Source organism: Monodelphis domestica, chromosome 1, assembly GCF_027887165.1.
Source record: "Monodelphis domestica isolate mMonDom1 chromosome 1, mMonDom1.pri, whole genome shotgun sequence".
In the NCBI taxonomy this organism is placed as follows: Eukaryota; Metazoa; Chordata; class Mammalia; order Didelphimorphia; family Didelphidae; genus Monodelphis; species Monodelphis domestica.
The window spans coordinates 490,318,114-490,337,015 of NC_077227.1; the positions used below are offsets into that span (position 1 = coordinate 490,318,114).

At 36.8% G+C, this 18,902-nt stretch overlaps 1 protein-coding gene across 1 annotated transcript in view; it reads right to left on the bottom strand.

Moving 5' to 3' along the window:
* The window catches only part of CDH26 (cadherin 26), a 179,859-nt gene extending 160,957 nt beyond the window's left edge, over nt 1-18,902 (bottom strand). Inside the window, exons 1-2 of the mRNA XM_056817259.1 lie at nt 18,661-18,902; nt 16,580-16,722 (exon numbers count right to left, since the gene is read on the bottom strand). Coding sequence (XP_056673237.1) covers nt 16,580-16,722; nt 18,661-18,902 — 385 coding nt within the window. The remainder of the gene's footprint in view (nt 1-16,579; nt 16,723-18,660) is intronic.

An 18,902-nucleotide genomic window follows, 5' to 3' on the forward strand; every position in this document is an offset into this window, starting at 1 on the left:
TTAGTATGGTTTCTATTTTCATTTCAAATGTTTCCAATAAAAAGCTGGGTTTTTTAGTTGGAGGGTCCTACAACATAAAGAAGTCCAAGTTATAAAAACATCAATGAGAGACACTAAATCAAGATAGTCTCTGGTTATATCTACCATTTCTGCCACAGAGCCATCATGCAAACATACAAGTAGAGAATCATACCCAGCCACAAATTACATGCTCTTAGCACCATTCCCCACAGAACTGGAAATACTCATCAAATGCAGCTTGTAAAGACTGATTCATAGTGTCTCCCATGCTATATGAATAGAACATGATCCAAACTATCTGGAAATCTGCTGTTCTTTTTACTCAGTATCTCATGGTGTTTCCTTTACTAGGAACAAATTCCTTCCCTTCTTCCTCTAACCTTTATCGTCTGACTAAAAAAGTTCTTAAAAGTTCTCTGATTCTGAATTGATAGTAATTTCCTCCTTGGGAGCTCATATGAGACTTTACTTTGCACCTTCCTAAAGAATTTATCATTCAATGTTGTTTATTATTAAACTTAACACCTTCCAAGACTTTTAAGTTTCCTTTGATCAAAGTCCATGTAGCACTATCAGCATAAGAGACCATTAATAAATAATCAAATAAATAAGAAAGAAAGAAATTGTGGAGCAGACAAATTAGAAGGGGTGAGACCCCATAGAACTTTTTTTTAAACCATTACCTTCTGTCTTGGAATAAATGCTGTGTATTAGTTCCAAGGCAGAAGAGTGCTAAGGGCTAGGCAATGGGGGTTGTGAGTTGCCCAAGGTCAGAGCTGGGAAGTATCTGAGGCCAGAATCTAGGACCTCCAATCTCTAGGCCTGGCTCTCAATCCACTGAGCTACCCAGGTGCCCCACCACATAGAAATTTAACTGCTAAAACTCTTCCCTACCAGAGATTTAGAAGTAATTGATTAAGAGCAGAAGTAAATAGGATTCAGTGAAGAGATTTGTGATATGTATGACAGAACGATGAACTAGGTATCAAAAGATTTAATTTCCCATCTCAGTTCTGCTACTAAATCTCTATGACTTGGAGCAAGTCACTTCTTTCTGAAGCTTTGTTTCTTCATCAGTAAAATAAAAGGGTAGGATTACCAGTGGCATATCTGGCAGAAGTTGAGGGGCAATATAAGATCATGAGACACTTTCTTTATGATGGGACACTACCTACTGAGGATCCGCCATTTCTATGCCTTTCCCACCAAGCCTCCATCTCTGCTATCACCATTACTCTAGCACCAAACTAAGGCAGACTGATCATGAATCACCTCAGGGTCCAAATCAAAATCATAATGGTCACATTCTGGAGTTAGGGTATCATGTGGTCATTGTATTCCACTCTGTACTCTCACTCTCCAAATTTTTCTAGGTACTAGAATTCTAATTGAAAGCCCTAGTACTTTGATTCTCTATGTCTGCATTGTATATTCATTATAACCCTTAAATTCTATGTATTCGAAAGATTTTCTTGACTTCTGCTGGTATCTCTCTCTCTACTGTTCCCTATCATGTTATTCCCCATCATCCTCTCATGTCTCATAACTTATTTCCTTTCCTTCTCTATCATGTTCTTTTTCCTCTTTGATTTATTTCCTTTTTCTATAACCTATGCCTTAGGACTGTCAGATTCCTAGAAGCATTACTTAGCTCCAGTGTTGGCATTCATACGTTAAAGGGAATGCTGATCCTTGAGTCTAGAGTAAATTTGCTGCTCTCCAAATACTTACAAATAACCATGCTGGAACTTTAAATTAGAACTATTCTTATCTTGTCTTTACATGTGAGGGACTACACCACAGCAATCTCAGGCAGGGACTGGTATGAAAATAATTTTGAAGCTTTATTCAATGTAATCAATATTTACTTACTCAATTGTGATTTAATGAGTATCAGTGTGTTTAATAGTGAGTTAAACAGAACATAATGAACTTTGAGATAGTTGCATTGGTTAATGCTATAGGAGTATGGTTAGGATGTAGGTTATAATTAATTAATCTGTCACATATTGGTGATACTTTTTATGTATCAATGATTATACTAAATGTTTTTTGATCTCTTAGGTTAGTTAGGCCTGTCATAAGAAATTGTCTTAACTTGTGTTTCTGGATTAGCACTGATCCACTTACTCCTAAATATGATGCCTTAACAATTCTCCTCAGCCTCTAAGTTATTATCACCAATCCTAAGTGATCTTTGCTTTAAATCCCAAACTTCCTAAGGTCTCCCACCACAGTGCTCCTGAATCTCATAGTTGTTGACACATCCCTGCCAAGATGGCCAAATGGCCTGCAGAAGGCCTAAGACCTTGATGACAGGATCTTATGACCTGTAGAAGGTCTTATGACAGGATATTAGTAATTGATGACCTGTGAAAAAGCCAGATGTTAAATTGTACTGGTTGAGGAATATTTCCCTTAGTCTTAAATGTGGTGAGAGTGGAAGAAAACATAAACCAATCTGATGAAATTAATGGTGGAAAAAATGAAAGGGGAATAGCCAGAAGGTAAAAAAATCCCAACTCTGTGTCCTGGACCAAAAAATTAGTATCTATACATCACATAAAAATATAATTCCTTAAAACCCCAGTTTTACTATAAAAATATGTTTTAATTAACAGATTTAACTTCCCTCTCTTCTTTCTCTACATGTGAAAACTCTATCTTGTTCTCCAATGCCTCATAGATGTTCCAGGCTCTGAGAAGGGAGTTTCCCTCTCTTGGCCAATGAAAATCTCTCTGTATATTTGTCTTTTTAATCTTTATCATTTTATATTTTTCCTCACAAAATTCTTTTCGACTACATAAAAATATATGTAGGTCTTTCCCTGTTTCCTTTTCTTCAGGGATTGTTTCCTTTTTTTTCTTTGTATCTAGAGTAATTACTGTAGTATATTGTACATAGTAACTATGTAATAAATATGTCTTGAGTGATTTTAGAAAGACAATCAGTTAGCATTTTTTTTATTCTAATGATGATGGCTGATTAGATCTGTGTAGGGATTCTAATTAAGAAGAAATTTACCAAATCTTTGAAAGAATGAAAACTTCTTATGGAAGTTGAGAACAACATCTATTAATGTCTATTTAACTTTGTATGTGCTTCATCATAAATGATCTCATGTAAGCTGACTAATGGTATTGTAAACATGCTTCACCAACATTTTGTCTAAATATGGAAGAATCAACAACATTTTCTTAGATTTATTAAGTATTTAGCTTCATTAAAAATAACTCATAGTTTTATTTATTGTTTTACTCTTAGATATCATTTAATTTCCATCACAGACATCTTGTTCTGATACTTATTGACTGACTGATCATTGTGGAATGAAGGTAACACCTTGTTCTCAAAAGTTGTTTCTATAGATTCTATTAAACTGGAAGGGATAGTTCTAAGTGCCTGCAAAATGGCAGACTATATGATTCTTGATTTTAAAAATAGCCTTGATAAGTTTGAAGTTGTTCATTGCCTAATAACAGGGCACCAAATAAAGATTTATTTTGGTTATAGTAAGTCATAAAAATTATTTAATAAGGTATGGAGGAGTTTGTACCTGTATCAGTGGAAGGAATGCCAATGCCAATGTTATTAAACAGAATGCTGAAATATATATATATATATATATATATATATATGTGTGTGTGTGTGTGTGTATATATATATATATATATATATATATATATATATATATATATATATATATATAGTAGTAGTCTCTCGGTGTCTGAGAATGATAATTGTTTTTGTGCATTTTCAACTACAGTGTACCCTCATATAGCTTTGGAGTCCAAAGGCTGAGGCACAAAGTTTGTGGCACATGTGGCATGGAAGACCAGTTGTTATGGAAGGTGCAGTTGTGGCCTGGTGTGGCATTCATGTGCAGCGGCAAGATGTCACCGTCGCTCATCTTCAAAGGTGGTGGCGACATGGTTAATGTGGGTACGCCAGCTGCTTCTGTCAGAGGCAGCAAGTTCTAATTGCTTTGGTATAATGCCAGCCCACTTCAAGTTGGACTTTAGCTGATCCTTGAAACTTTTCTTTGGTCTGCCTTGTTTCCTGAGTCCAGCTGACAGTTCACCATAGAATACGTGTCTTGGTATTCGCAGTGCGTCCAGGTGGATGATGTGTCCAGACCATCGTAGCTGGTTTTGAGGACCATTACTTCAATGCTGGTGGAGTTGGGTCTGTTGAGGACTTTCTGGTTGGTGATTCGGTCCTGCCATAGGATCCTCATGATTGACCGGAGAGAGTGTTGGTGGAATTGCTCCAGCTGTTTCATTTGCTTTCAGTACAGTGTCCATGTCTTGCAACCATATAGGAGCAAGCTGAGGACCACTGCGTTATACACTTTGAGCTTCGTCACAGTGCTTACACCACTATGTTGGAGGACTTTGGAGCACAGCTGCCCGAGTGTCTGGCTGGTCTTTTGGATCCTGGCATTGATCTCATGGTCTAGGGACCTGTTGTTGGCGATGGTGCTGCCCAGGTACTTGAAAGTGTTGACGTTAGAAAGCTGCATGCCATCCATTGTAATGCATGCCTGGTTAGTTGGCCTCCCTGATGCAGGTTGGAACAGCACCTCTGTTTTGCTGAGGCTAATAGTCAGACCAAACAGTTTTGTTGCGGTAAAGAACCTGTCCACAATGGTTTGAAGATGATTTTCTTGGTGGGCCATGAGAGCACAGTCATCTGCAAAGAGAGCTTCCAGGATGAGTCTCTCTGTTGTCTTTGTCTTTGCAGTCAGATGGCGAAGGTCATATAGTGAGCCATCTAGTTGGTATTTGATATAGACGCCCAGGTCTAGATCCATCACAGCATGTCGTAACACTTGGGTGAAAAATAGGTTGAATAGCACCGGAGCGAGGACACAGCCTTGTTTCACACCATTGGAGATGTTGAAGCGGTTGGAAGTCTCTCCACCAGATAGGACTTCCCCTGTCATGTCGACATGAAGGAGCTGGATCAGTTTGACAAATTTTGCTGGCAACCGAGCTTGCTGAGGATCACCCACAATGCGTCCCTGTTCACTGTGTTGAACGCCTTTGTCAGGTCTATGAAGACAATGTAGAGACTCGGGTTCTGCTCAAGGCATTTTTCCTGCATTTGCCTCACCGTGAAGACCATGTCAATGGTGCTGCGATCTGGTCAGAAGCCACATTGTGCTTCAGGCAGGTTCTGCTCTGAAACAGATGACAGGAGTCTTTGGAGTATAACACGGACGAGGATCTTTCCAGCAGTGGAGAGTAGTGAGATGCCTCTTTAGTTGTCACAGGCTGCTCATGAGCCTTTGTTAGTGTATAGGGCTACGATGGAGGCATCTCTGAGTTCTGGGGGCATGTCTTCCTCTTCCCATATGCTGGTCAGCACTATGTGGAATGCCTGGAGCGCCTTTCCATTTAAGGCCTTGTACACCTCAGTTGGGATCCCATCTTTACAGGATGCCTTGCCTGCACTCATTTATTTAATGGCTTTTTGGACTTCCTCTACTGAAGGAGGGACATCGAGTTGTTCAATGGTGCGGTTTTGGGGGATCTGGTCAAGGGAGCTTTGGTCAGCTGAAGAGGGTCGGTTGAGAAGCTGACTGAAGTGTTCTTTCCACCTGTTGCTGATGCCTTTTTTATCTTTTATGAGAGTGTCACCGTCAGAGGATAGCAAGGGAGTGGTGGCGGATTTTAATGGCCCATAGACAGTCTTGAGGGCACTGAAAAATTGTTTGTAGTTTTTCGTATCAGCAAAACGCTGGATTTCTTCTGCCTTTTTTTCCCACCATCGGCCTTGCATCCTCCTGATCATGGCTTGGAGAATTTATAGGTAGGTCCTGTTAAGGTAGAGTGGGAACTCCTAGGGCACAGGTGATTGGGTGTTGCTGCCAGAGGATATTTAGGGATAGCATGTGAGTAATGGTATTAGTGGTTTCCAAGCATGTTGGATTATAACACACAAATATCACATGTCTTTGGCTGGGGTCCATAATCTTGATTTTCTCCCTGAATTATAGTCTGGCCTAGATTTCTCCTTCACTGTAGCAATTCCTAGAAAAGGTTGGTGATAAACCCTTCCACTTTGACAAGTATCTTTTGGTAGCCATTTTTTTTTACAAAATGTTTAAAATAAAAATAGGTGAGGTATAGAATAATCCAGGAAATTTAATACTACAAGAATTTATTAGGAGCTTACTATGTATAAGATACAATAATAAGGTCTAGTAATATTTTTTAAATGTTCATGTTCTTAAGGAACCTCTTAGGGAAAATATTTTCTTGATTTTCTGCTTAAAATTTGTCTGTCAGTCAATAAACATTTATTTAATACCTAACTATGTGCCAGGCACTGTGCTACATCCTAGGAATAAAAGGAAAGGCAAAACAATCTCTTTGCTAAAAAAAGTTAGCAATCCAATGGAAGGATAGCATGCAAACAATTATAGAAAGAATAATTTCAGGGAAAAAATAAGAAAGAGAACATTATAATTAAGAAAGATACGAAAAAATGTTCTTATAGAAGTTGGGGTTGGAGTTGGAGTTATGTCTTGAAAGGAACAAGCTTAGCCTTGAGGTAGAGATGAAAAGAGAGAATTTGAGGCATAGGAGATTGCCAGTAAAAATTTTCCAAGTCAGTAGATGAAATATATTGTTCAAGGAACAACAAGGAGGACAATGGTACTTGATCACAGAGTTTGTGGAGGAGAGTGGGTTGTAAGAAGACTGGAAAAGTAGGAGTCGAGGACAGATTGTGAAGGGCCTTGAATGTGAAATTTTTGTTTTATTTTACTCCTAGAAGTGATAGGGACCCAGTGGAGTTTATTGTTTAGGGCAGATGATATGGTATGACCTGCATGTTAAAAGACCTATTTAATAGCTGAGTGAAAGAGGGAAGATAACAGATAATAGATGATGAGAGGGAGGGTGAGCAACAAGTGAGTAACCCAGAGAGCACCTATGGTATCCCATAAGCATTATCAAATTGATGCCTGAAATAAAAACATTAAAATACATTTTATTACCGTTGTTAAAAAGTTTTCACTTTCTTCATTATACTTGATTAAGGTCTGAATGCCCTGTTCAGGAACAAAGGATACTACTGGCCTCTTTTGTGCAAATCCAAAAGAATACCAAAGAAGGAAAATCAGGGTTCCTATGATGGATGAAATTCAAATTCATTTTGTCAGTTCCATAAACACATATTAAGCATTTAGCAGTCATCAAACTCATTGTTTTTAATCATCCTCAAAAATAAACTACTGAGTGTATCCTTACATGGGATGGCACTCCAAGAGGGAGGAGGAAGAATAAGGGGCAAACACAGCAATATGAATGCAAAAAAAAAATGTATTTTTTTCTAAAGAAGTGGGATGATCAAGTTTGCCTTTAACCTAGATCCCATTATAGGATTTTCCCCACCTATTTCAATGCCAAAGCATCTAATCACTGTTTCATAATAATCCTTGTAGCAGCCCAGGATAACATACACTCCCACCCCTCACTCTATACCTTCTTATTTCCTGGTCCATGACTTTAAACAATGATTCATTGAATAGAAATGTTGTCCTTAGCCAGACAGAAGCAGTAGGCAATAGTAGTTCAGCCCAGGCTAAGCCTTAGAGTGATATGCCCAAAAATTTCTTAAAGAAAAAAGTACTCCCATTATTAATTTTGAATATAACTCTGAGATCCTTTGATTTAGTGTCCCAAGTTTTAGGATATTACTGAGAGACAGAACATAGCCTGAGAATGTTAGCAGCTGAATACTGACCTGAAAATGATATGAAAGACACACATATTAGGAGAACAGTATTCCCACCAACTCCTTGAGAGTCCTTTGTAGGCTCTGCATGGGCACTTCCATGAGAACAGGAATGCAGCCTTATATACAGGATCTGCTTTTTTAAAAATCCCTGCTTATTCCAGATAATTAAGGGCAATCTATAATTGCCATTTTGAAGACTTTTTGACATTAGAAGTTCCACATAATAATCTACAGAGAAGAAAAGACCCCACTTTGATCAGAAAATTATAAATTTTAAAATTATAAAACTTATATGTATTAATATTACATTATATTTAATACTAGATCAACTAAAAGCACATATGCAAGTTGTTTTTTAAGTATCTATTCTATACAAAGTATCATATTATATGTAGCTCATTTATACAAAGCACAAAGGAGGAAAACTTACCAAATTTTTGTCCTAGTTTCCAAGTATTTTTTATATTTCCACAGGGATCATCTAATTCAAATGTAAAAGGACCTAAGAATGGATCTAAGTCTTTATCCACAGCTTTCACAAGAATAGGTATTTTTTCCTCTGTATTACAGACTTTCATGGAATGGGTGATAGGAGTAGGTGTGTTGTCATTCTTGTCAGAAAGAAAAAGCATCATTGTCCCTGTACTTGTCTGGGGTGGGTCACCTCAGAATAGAAAGAACAGATCAGTGAAATGATTAACATTTATTTCCTTCATAAATTTAAATTACACATTCCTGATCTACATCAAAAGAATATAAATAGGAATAGAACTAGTGACAATAAAAGCAATTTTTAAAAGTGACTTGAAAGTAGTCATTCACCCATAATTCATGATGAAGTCATGTCATTTGGAAAATAGCATTAATCCATTTTCCTATGTAATGGAAAATTCAAAATGTCTCCAAAATATATGTTTAAGAATTATTGTTTAATAAATGGTATGTATAACATGTTGACAAAGCAGTATTATATAGTAGAAAGAGAAGAGGCTACTGAGACAGGCAGACCTGGGTTCAAATTCCATTTCTTTTTTTTTCAGTGTCATATTCATTTTAATGATTCATTTTTTATTTGAATTAATTAATTTAGTCAATTTAGAACATTATTCCATCATTTCAGTAATCACATTATTCCCTACCTACCCTCCACCCACCCCTCTTGCAGCCAACCCACAATTTCATTGAGTATTACTTGTGTCCTTAATCAGAACCTATTTCCATGTTGTTGGTATTTGCATTAGGATGTTTATTTAGAGTCTACATCCCCAGCCATGTCCCCTCAACCCATGTGTTCAAGTAGTTGTTTTTCTTCTGTGTTTCTACTCCCACACTTTTTCCTCTCAATGTGGATAGTGGTTTTTCTCGTAGATTCCTTCAAGTTGTTCAGGGTCACTGTATTGCTACTAATGGAGAAGTCCATTCCATTGTACCACAGTGTACCCAGTGTACATTCCAGTGTACATAGTCTCTGTGTATACTGTTCTCTTGGTTCTGCTCCTCTCACTCTGCATCAATTTCTGGAGGTTGTTCCAGTTCACATGGAATTCCTCCACTTTATTATTCCTTTGACCACTATAGCATTCCATCACCAATATATACCACAATTTTTTTCAGCCATTCCTCAATTGAAGGGCATCCCCTCATTTTCTAATTTTTTGACACCAAAAAGAGCACAGCAATGAATGTTTTTGAACATGTTTTTCCTTATTGTCTCTTTGGGGTACAAACCCAGCAGTGCTATGGCTGGATCAAAGGATAGACAGTCTTTTAGCACTCTTTGGGCATAGTTCCAAATTGCCCTCCAGAATGGTTGGATCAATTCACAACTCCACCAGCTACATTAATGTCCCAACTTTGCCAAATGCCCTCCAGCATTCATTACTTTCCATTGCTGTCATCTTAGCCAATCTGATGGGTGTGAGGTGATACCTCAGAGTTGTTTTGATTTTCATTTCCCTGATTATAAGACATTTAGGATACTTTTTTCATGTGCTTATTAATAGTTTTGATTTCATTAACTGAAAATTGCCTATTCGTGTCCCTTGCCCATTTATGAGTTGGAGAATGGCTTGATTTTTTTGTACAATTGGTTTAGTTCTTTATAAATTTGAGTAATTAGACCTTCGTCAAAGATTTTTGTTATGAAGATTGTTTCCCAATTTGTTGCTTCCCTTCTAATTTTGGATGCATTAGTTTTGTTTGTACAAAAACTTTTTAATTTAATCTAATAAAAATTATTCATTTTATATTTTGTGATTTTTTTCTAGCTCTTGCTTGGTTTTAAAGTCTTTCCTTTACCTTCCATCGGATATATATATATATATATATATATATATATATATATATATATATATATATGATTCTGTATTCACCTAATTTGCTTATAGTTCACTTCTTTATATTCAGATCATTCACCCATTCTGAGTTTATCTTGGTGTAGAGTGTGAGATGTTGATCCAAACCTAATCTCTCCCATACTGTCTTCTAATTTTCTCAGCAGTTTTGATCAAATAATGGGTTTTGGTCCCAAAAGCTGGGATATTTGGGCTTGTCATAGACTCTCTTGCTGAGGTCATTTACCTAAGTCTATTCCACTGATCTTCCTTTCTGTCTCTTAGCCAGTACCAAATTGTTTTGATGACCACTGCTTTATAGTATAGTTTGAGATCTGGGACTGCAAGTCCAGGGAAGTCATGAATATTCTTGATCTTTTGTTCTTCCAAATGAACTTTGTTATAGTTTTTTTTTTTCTAATTCAGTAAAAGATTTTTGGTCATTCAATGGGTATGGCACTAAATAAGAAAATTAATTTGGGTAGGATTGTCATTTTTATTATGTTAGCTCGTCTTACCCATGATCAATCAATGCTTTTCCAATTATTTAGATATAGTTTTAATTGTGTGGAGAGCGTTTTGTAGCTGTGATTATAAAGTTCCTGTGTTTGACTTGGCAGATAAATTCCTAAGTATTTTATATTGTCTAGGGTGATTTTAAATTGAATTTATCTTTCTAATTCTTGCTGCTGAGATGTGTTGCAGATATATAGAAATGCTGATGACTTATGTGGGTTTATTTTGTATCCTGAAACTTTGCTAAAGTTGTTGATTATTTTGACTAGCTTTTTGGTTGATTCCCTAGGACTCTTTTAAGTAGACCATCATATCATCTGCAAAGAGTGATAGCTTGGTCTCCTCATTGCCTATTTTAATACCTTCAATTTCTTTTTCTTCTCTAATCACTACAGCTAGTGTTTCTAGTACAATGTTAAATAATAGAGGTGATTATGGGCATCCTTGTTTCACCCCTGAACCTATTGGGAAGGCTTCTAGTTTATCCCCATTGCAAATGATGTTTGAGTTGGTTTCAGATATATATTGTTTATTATTTTTAGGATAGGCTCATCTATTCCTATACTTTCTAATGTTTTCAGTAGGAATGAATGTTATATTTTGTCAAAGGCTTTTTCTGCATCTATTGAGATAATCATGTGATTTTTCTCAATTTACTTCTTAATATGGTCAATTATGTGGATGGTTTTCCTAATATTGAATCCTCCTTGCAGTCCTGGTATGAATCCTTCCTAGTCACAGTGAATCACCCTTGTGATGACTTCTTGGAGCCTTTTTGCTAGTATCCTATTTAAGATTTTTGCATCTATATTCATTAAGGAGATTGGTCTATTGTTTTCTTTCTCTGTTTTTGACCTGCCTGGCTTTGGAATCAGTACCATATTTGTGTCATAAAAGGAATTTGGTAGAACTCCTTCTTTGCTTATTTTGTCAAATAGTTTGTATAATATTGGGATTAGTTGTTCCTTGAATGCTTGTTAGAATTAATTTGTGAATCCATCTAGACCTGGGGATTTTGTCTTAGGGAATTCTTTAATGGTTTGTTCAATTTCTTTTTCTGATATGGGGTTCTTTAGGTAATCTATTTCTTCCTCTGTTAGTCTAGGCAATTTAAATTTTTGTAAGTATTCATCCATATCACCTAGATTGCCATATTTGTTGCCATATAGTTGGGTATAATACTTTTTAATGATTACCTTAATTTCTTCTTCATTAGAGTTGAGGTCTCCATTTTTATCTTGGATACTGCCAATTTGATTTTCTTATTTCCTTTTTTTTAATTAGATTGACCAGTACTTTGTCTATTTTATTTGTTTTTTTTTCAGAGTACCAGCTTCTAGTCTTATTTGTTAAATCAAAAGTTCTTTGACTTTCAATTTTACTAATTTCTCCTTTGATTTTGAGAATCTCTAATTTAGTTTTCATCTGAGGATTTTTAATTTGTTCACTTTCTAGTTTTTTGATTTGCATGCTTAATTCATTGACCTCTGCTCTCTCTAGTTTGTTAATATATGAACCCAAGGATATAAATTTCCCCATGAGTACTGCTTTGGCTGCATCCCATAGGTTTTGAAAGGATGTCTCACCATTGTCATTTTCTTCAATGAAATTATTAACTGTTTCTATTATTTATTCTTTAACTAATTGATTTTGGAGAATCGTATCATTTAATTTCCAATTAATGTTTTATTTACCTCTCCATGTACCATTACTGATTATTATTTTCATTGCATTGCAATCTGAGAAGTTTGCATTTATTATTTCTGCTCTTTTGCAGTTGTTTGCAATGTTTTTATGCCCTAACACATGGTCAATTTTTGTGAATGTATCATGTCCTGCTGAAAAGAGGTATATTCCTTTTGGTCTCTATATATTTTTCTCCACATGTCTACTAACTCTAATTTTTCTAAGATTTCATTCACTTCTCTTACCTCTTTCTTATTTATTTTTTGGTTTGAGTTATCTAGTTCTCATAGAGGAAGGGTCATTTCTCCCACTAGTATAGTTTTTCTGTCTATTTCATCCTTGAGCTCCACTAATTTCTACATTAGAAATTTGGATGCTATGTCATTTGGTGTATACATGTTGAGTACTGATATTTCCTCATTGTCTATACTGCCTTTTATCAGGATGCAATTATCTTCCCTATCTCTTTTAACTAGATTTATTTTTACTTTGGATTTGTCAGATATTATGATTACGACTTCTGCCTTCTTTTTATCAGTTGATGCCCAATAGATTTGGCCCAATTCTCTTACTTTGTTCCTTTGAGTATTTACCCTCCTCATGTGTGTTTCTTGTAGACAGCATATAGTAGAGTTTTGGATTCTAATCCACTCTACTATTTGCTTGTGTTTTATCAGTAAGTTCATTCCATTCACATTCAGAGTTATGATTACCAGTTGTGTATTTCCCAGCATGTTGATTTCTACTCCTGGTCCTGCCTTTTCTTCTTTCACTATTTCCTTCTACACTAATGTTTGTTTTTGATCAGGCCCCCTAATTCCCACCCTTATTTTACTTTCCTTTCTGCTCCCCTCCCTCCTTGTTCCCCCGCTTATTTTCTTTGCAGTCTTTCTAAAACTACGCTCCACTCTCTCCCTCCCTTGTACTGCTTCCCTCCCCACCAGTCCATTTGTTACCCTTCTACTTCACTATAGGGTGCAAATCTATTATCTGCCCCAATAGATTGGATTGTTCTTCCCTCTTTGGGTCAATTTCAATGCATGTAAGAATTGAGTATTTCCTATCTCCAACCTCTTTAGCCTTCCACTGTATTTATGTTCTTCCCCCTCCTCTAATGAGCTTCTTTATGGCATATAATTTTACCCCCTTTTATTTCTTTTCCCATTTCTTTTAGTATTAACCTCTTTTTAGCTCTAGTTATATATATATATATATATATATATATATATATATACACACACACACATATATATATATACAAACATGTGTATGTATTTATGCATACATATATCTATATACATATTTATGTCTTGTCATTTCATCTTATATAGTTTGTCCCTGTATCCCTCTAAGTGTAATTCTTCTAGCTGCCCAGGTGATAATAACAATTTTTAAGAGTTACCAGTGACCTCTTTTCTTATAGGGATGTATACCATTTTAACTTATTGGATCTCTTAACAATTTTTCCTGTTTGTTTGTTTTGTTTTGTTTTTCTTTTTTCCCTCTTTTTTAATTACCTTTTGATGATTCTTTTCAATTTTGTACTTGGGCATCAAATTTTCTGTTCAGGTCTGGTCTTTTCTTTGCAAATGCTTGGAATTGTTCTATTGTGTTGAATGACCATACTTTCTCCTGTAAGAATAGAGTCAGTTTTGCTGGGTAGTTGATTCTTGGTTGTAGACCTAGATCCCTTGCTTTCTGGAATATCATATTCCATTCCTTTCAGTCCTTCAGTGTAGATGTAGCCAGATCCTGTGTTATCCTCACTGTGGTTCCATGGTTTCTGAATGACTTCTTCTTAGCAGCTTGTAATATTTTTTCCTTGGTCTGATAGTTCTTGAATTTTGCCATAACATTCCTGGGTGTTGTCAGTTGGGGGTGTACAGGAGGTGATCTGTGGCTTCTTTCAATCTCCACTTTTCCCTCTTATTCTAAAATGTTGGGGAAGATTTTGGGGGGATAATTTCCTGTCATATGATGTTTAGGCTTTTCCTTTTGTTATGGTCTTCTGGTAGACCAATGATTCTTAAGTTGTCTCTCCTTGAATGATTTTCTAAATCTTCTGTTTTGTGAATGATATGCTTCATATTTTCCTCAATTTTTCATTCTTTTGGTTTTGTTTTATAGTATCCTGCTGCCTTGTGAGGTTACTTAATTCTAGTTGTTGTATCATCTGATTTTTAAAGACTGGATTTCATCCCTGGCTTTTTGGTCATCCTCCTTCTGTTATGATTTTCTTAGGAGGTCATCTTTTATTCTCTTTACCTCATCTCTTATCTCCTTTGCCTCATCTTTCATCTCCTTTGCCTCATTTTTAGTCTGGTTGATTTTGGCTTTCAGGACACTATTTTCTGTTTCCAGATGACTTATATTAGTTTTTAAGTTATTTTTCCCAATTTTCTTCAGCCTCTCTTAATTGTGTTTTGAATTGCATGTTGAGTTCTTCCAAAGCCTGTATCCAATTCTCTGGGATTTCTGTTTTATTACTTGATGTTCCCTCCTCCATCTCTGTTCCATTTGCTCTTTGTTCATTGCCTGTATAGAAGCTGTCAATTGTAATTTCTTTTTCTTTTTTCTGTTGTTTGCTCATATTTACCCCTTCCTTGCCCCCTTGCAGTTGTCTGTGCTCTTGCTCCTCTCATCTTTTTTTTTGGGGGGGGGGATTTTCTGTCAGTCTCCCCTCTTGGAGCTTTGTTAGGAGATCTCTCAGTGCAGTATGTGGGGGAGGAGTGCTGGAGCTTGAGCTTCCCTGACCTCTGAAGACTTTTGATGGGATTAAGTTCAGCTGGGTTGGACTGGATGTGCCCTGAGGCTGGAGCAATATGGAGGGTCTCTGACGCTGTGACTAGGCTGCCCTCTCTGTGCTCCCTCTCCAGCTCCTTTCCACTTGCCTGTGTTTGATACTCTGAGCCTGGCATAGCTCTGCCCACAAGGTAATCCCTCCAGACCAGTGCCTTTGCCCACCTAGAGGTTCCTGCTGCCATTGAAGGCTTAGCACTCTAGGTGGGGGAGGGGTCCTGGAACCTTCCTTCTTCCTTCCCCTTAAACCCAAGTGTTCTCAAATTCTGGCTTTTGGGGGGTGTACCTTTTGATTTGAGTTCAGCAGAAGGTTTCCTTGGCTCTGGCTTGTTGTTAGGTTTGATTTTCAGTCCCCTAGGAACATTTAGTTTGTAACTGGTAAGGAAGGGTTTTCAGATGTCTGAACTTTTGCTGCCTCTATGATGCCATCTTGACTCCGCCTCCCTCAAATTCCATTTCTGACACATGCTAGATTTCCTCCTTTTGTAAAATGTGGATAATAGTATTACTTATCCATCTCATAGGGATATTATGAGAAAAGCAAATTATAAATCTTAAAGTACTATAAAATGAGAATTGTAATTCTTTCAGAAAATCAGATCAGTGGAAAACATAAAAATAATTCAAAATTCAAGTATCTAAATTTCTTTAGCTAATACTTATTATGAAAGTGAGTTCAAAATCCTGGGTATTAAAGATAATTTTATTAGATATGATGTTACAGACACTATGTACAATCCAATTCTCACTTCATAAACTTATAAAGACTTTAACATTATCCAAGTAACTACATATTAACTAAATTTCACCTACTAAACTTGATTTACTTGCACTTTGATCGGCTTATACATTCCAATTTGAAGGGTTTCGACATAGCCATATAATCACTCCACTTTTTGTTTAACCTTCTTAGAGGCAGTTGGTAGTGCACATGATAGAGAGCTAGGCCTTTAGTGAGGAAAACTGATGTGCACATTGAACCTCATACTATTAATAGCTGTGTAGCCCTGAGCAAAATATTTTACCTCTGTTGGCCTCAGTTTCTTCAATGATGAAATGAGGATAATAAGAGCAACCACCTCATAGGGTTATTGTGAGGCTTAAATCAGAAGAAAAAATTGTCAAACATGCTTGGCACAAGGCTGCTTATTCTCTTCCCTTCCCTCCCTAATAGTCAGAATAAGCTGAAATTGTGTTAACTATTTACCACAGATCATTTGTTTGGAAAATGCAGCTGAGGGCAAGCATGAATAAATGATAAAGGACTTCTTTTATCTTCCATAAGTGACTAATAGCCTTTTTCTGAACTGTTATTTTTGTAACTCCTAAAACAGTTCTCTCACAAGTTCCATTGTAAGTATGGGAAAGGAAGAAATAATATTCCTTTTGAGTTATGCTGCTCTAAGATTATCATGAATGTTCTTTTCTCCACATTCAGGGACATTAATTTGTCCATGTCTGGGTACGTACTTACAATCATCAATGGCAATGACCATAATTGTATAAAAACTGTTCTTCAAATGAGGTGATTCACGATCCACATGTTTCACTGTGGTAACCACACCAGAGAATTCATCCACAGTCACCCAATCAGCAGGATCGTGAACCAGCTTAAACCTTGTGGAAGAAAGGAAAAAATAATTTAAAACTAACAGCAGGAAGAGAACTAGGAAAACGATATTTATCTTGACTATATCAATGCAAATGAAGGGACAATAACACAAAATGAAACTGAATGCTATATGATTTAAGTGGTTAAGTTTGCCTAGGAAATACAGAAAAAGAACCTCCCTCTCTTTTTTGTAGGATTTGAAGACTGGACATGGAACAATGTATTTATATGGTCAGTTCAATCCAAAGGATCAATGGGGATATGATTGGGAATATAGACTCTAAATGATCTCCCTAGTGCAAATATCAATGGTATGAAAAATTTCCAAAAAAAAACCCAAGGGCATTAGACAAGATCTTTCTAACATCCCTTCTCTAGCTTTTTATTGTGTGAATTATGAACATATATTCTTATTAAGTAATAGAGTGTACAAAGTCAAAATAATGTTACAGACTACAGTTAACTATGAAAATACCCCATATGTATTAGTCTAGTTTCTAATAATAGGTAACTCAGAAAAGGGGAAAGCTTCTCCCCTTCCCACCTAAGTCAATGACCAACCAAAATGATTCAAGACCTTAGAAAGGTAAGAATAAGAGAAGGTGCCATTTCTTCTCACCCTCCCCAATCTGTATCTTAAAAGCCAGGACTTAAATCATTTGAAAACTTGATAATCTAAATTTTTCAAAGAACCTGCTGCCTTCCCATCTATAATTTCATATCATCAGGCAACTAATACTCTCTGCAAACATAAATGGTATTGATGTTTACAAACCAGAGGCTCTATAAGTGGCAAATTATTCATTCCCATAGATTCTAAAGCATTAAGAAAACAATTCTCTACTTGAATCTGAGACCTCATTTCAATGAGATGCAAAAGAAATAGAGGAGAAAGATAATGTTGCATTGTGACTTAATGGTCTTGTGCAGCAGAAAGAAAAGGATTTGGAATCAGAGGTACTAGTTTCAAATTTGGACCCTGACACTTGTAGCAGTGGGTGGGAAATCTATATCTCTCTAAGCCACTATTGTGTACAATGCACGCTAAAATGCAAATCTGCAAAATGAGGAGATTGAACTAGGGCAGTGATAGTGAACCTATGGAATAGGTACCAAAGGTAGCATGCAGAACACTCTCTGTGGGCATGGGGCTACTCTCCCTACCCTTCCCCCCCCCCCCACAGTTTGTTACTAGAAAGGCAGAGGGACTCAGATGAAGCTGTTCCCCTCCCCCTCACCACCATACCCCAGGACATTTTTTCACATCACCCACCCCTCTGCCCAGCAGCCCAATGGGAGGGCACAGGGGGTAGGGTGGACAACTCACAGGTGGCAGAGCTAGAGGGGAGCAGAGAGCTCAGACCACTCTCCTCTCCCTCTCTACACTTGCGGAGGACATTTCTCATTTTACCTGTCCCTCTACCCAGCAACCCAATAAGAGAGCTTTCTCCCTTCCCTGTGTGGGGCCTCTGAATTGAGTCACAGAAGAAATTAGTTGACCAAGTAAAAACTCTACTAAAACACTATTGCAATGTCTCATCATAATAAGGAGGTAACCCTGGATTCTCAGATTCTCAAATAGTATATAGCCTCAGTCAAATCTAATCAAGTGAGAAAAGCTTCCCAATATAGCTCTACCAACAGTTTATGTATCTGTAATCTGAGGACCAGTCTTCTAAAGCTTAGAAAGTCTCATCACCAGAGAATGACCACCAGGTGATTATATTTTTAACAAGAGCAACTCTTTAGACTATCCCTAAGGTATGAAGGGATTGTGATCTATACTTATAGCAGGAGTACCCATAATGATGAAGCCACAGCTCTTCTGAAATCCCAACGTTGAAAAAGTGAAGATCTCAAGCAATGACAATAGCATCTTGTGATAGTTAATGATTGATTCCAAAATAGAAAACTACTGTCTTTTCCTCTTATTATATCTTCACCTTATGTTCTTGGTATTCCCATATTGATCTGTGGCATTATATCTTCCCAACAGAGTCCCAGGTTTGGCACAATCAAGTTCTTGAACAGTAAACATAGGAGGATGGAACTGAGGGAAGTCATTGGTACCAGTAACCTCCACAGTCACCGTTGCAGTGCTGACCATCCCATTACCATGTTGACCTTTTTCACACGTAGAGAATGGTTCTTCATTTTCAACTTCAATAACAAGTTTTCTCTCCAT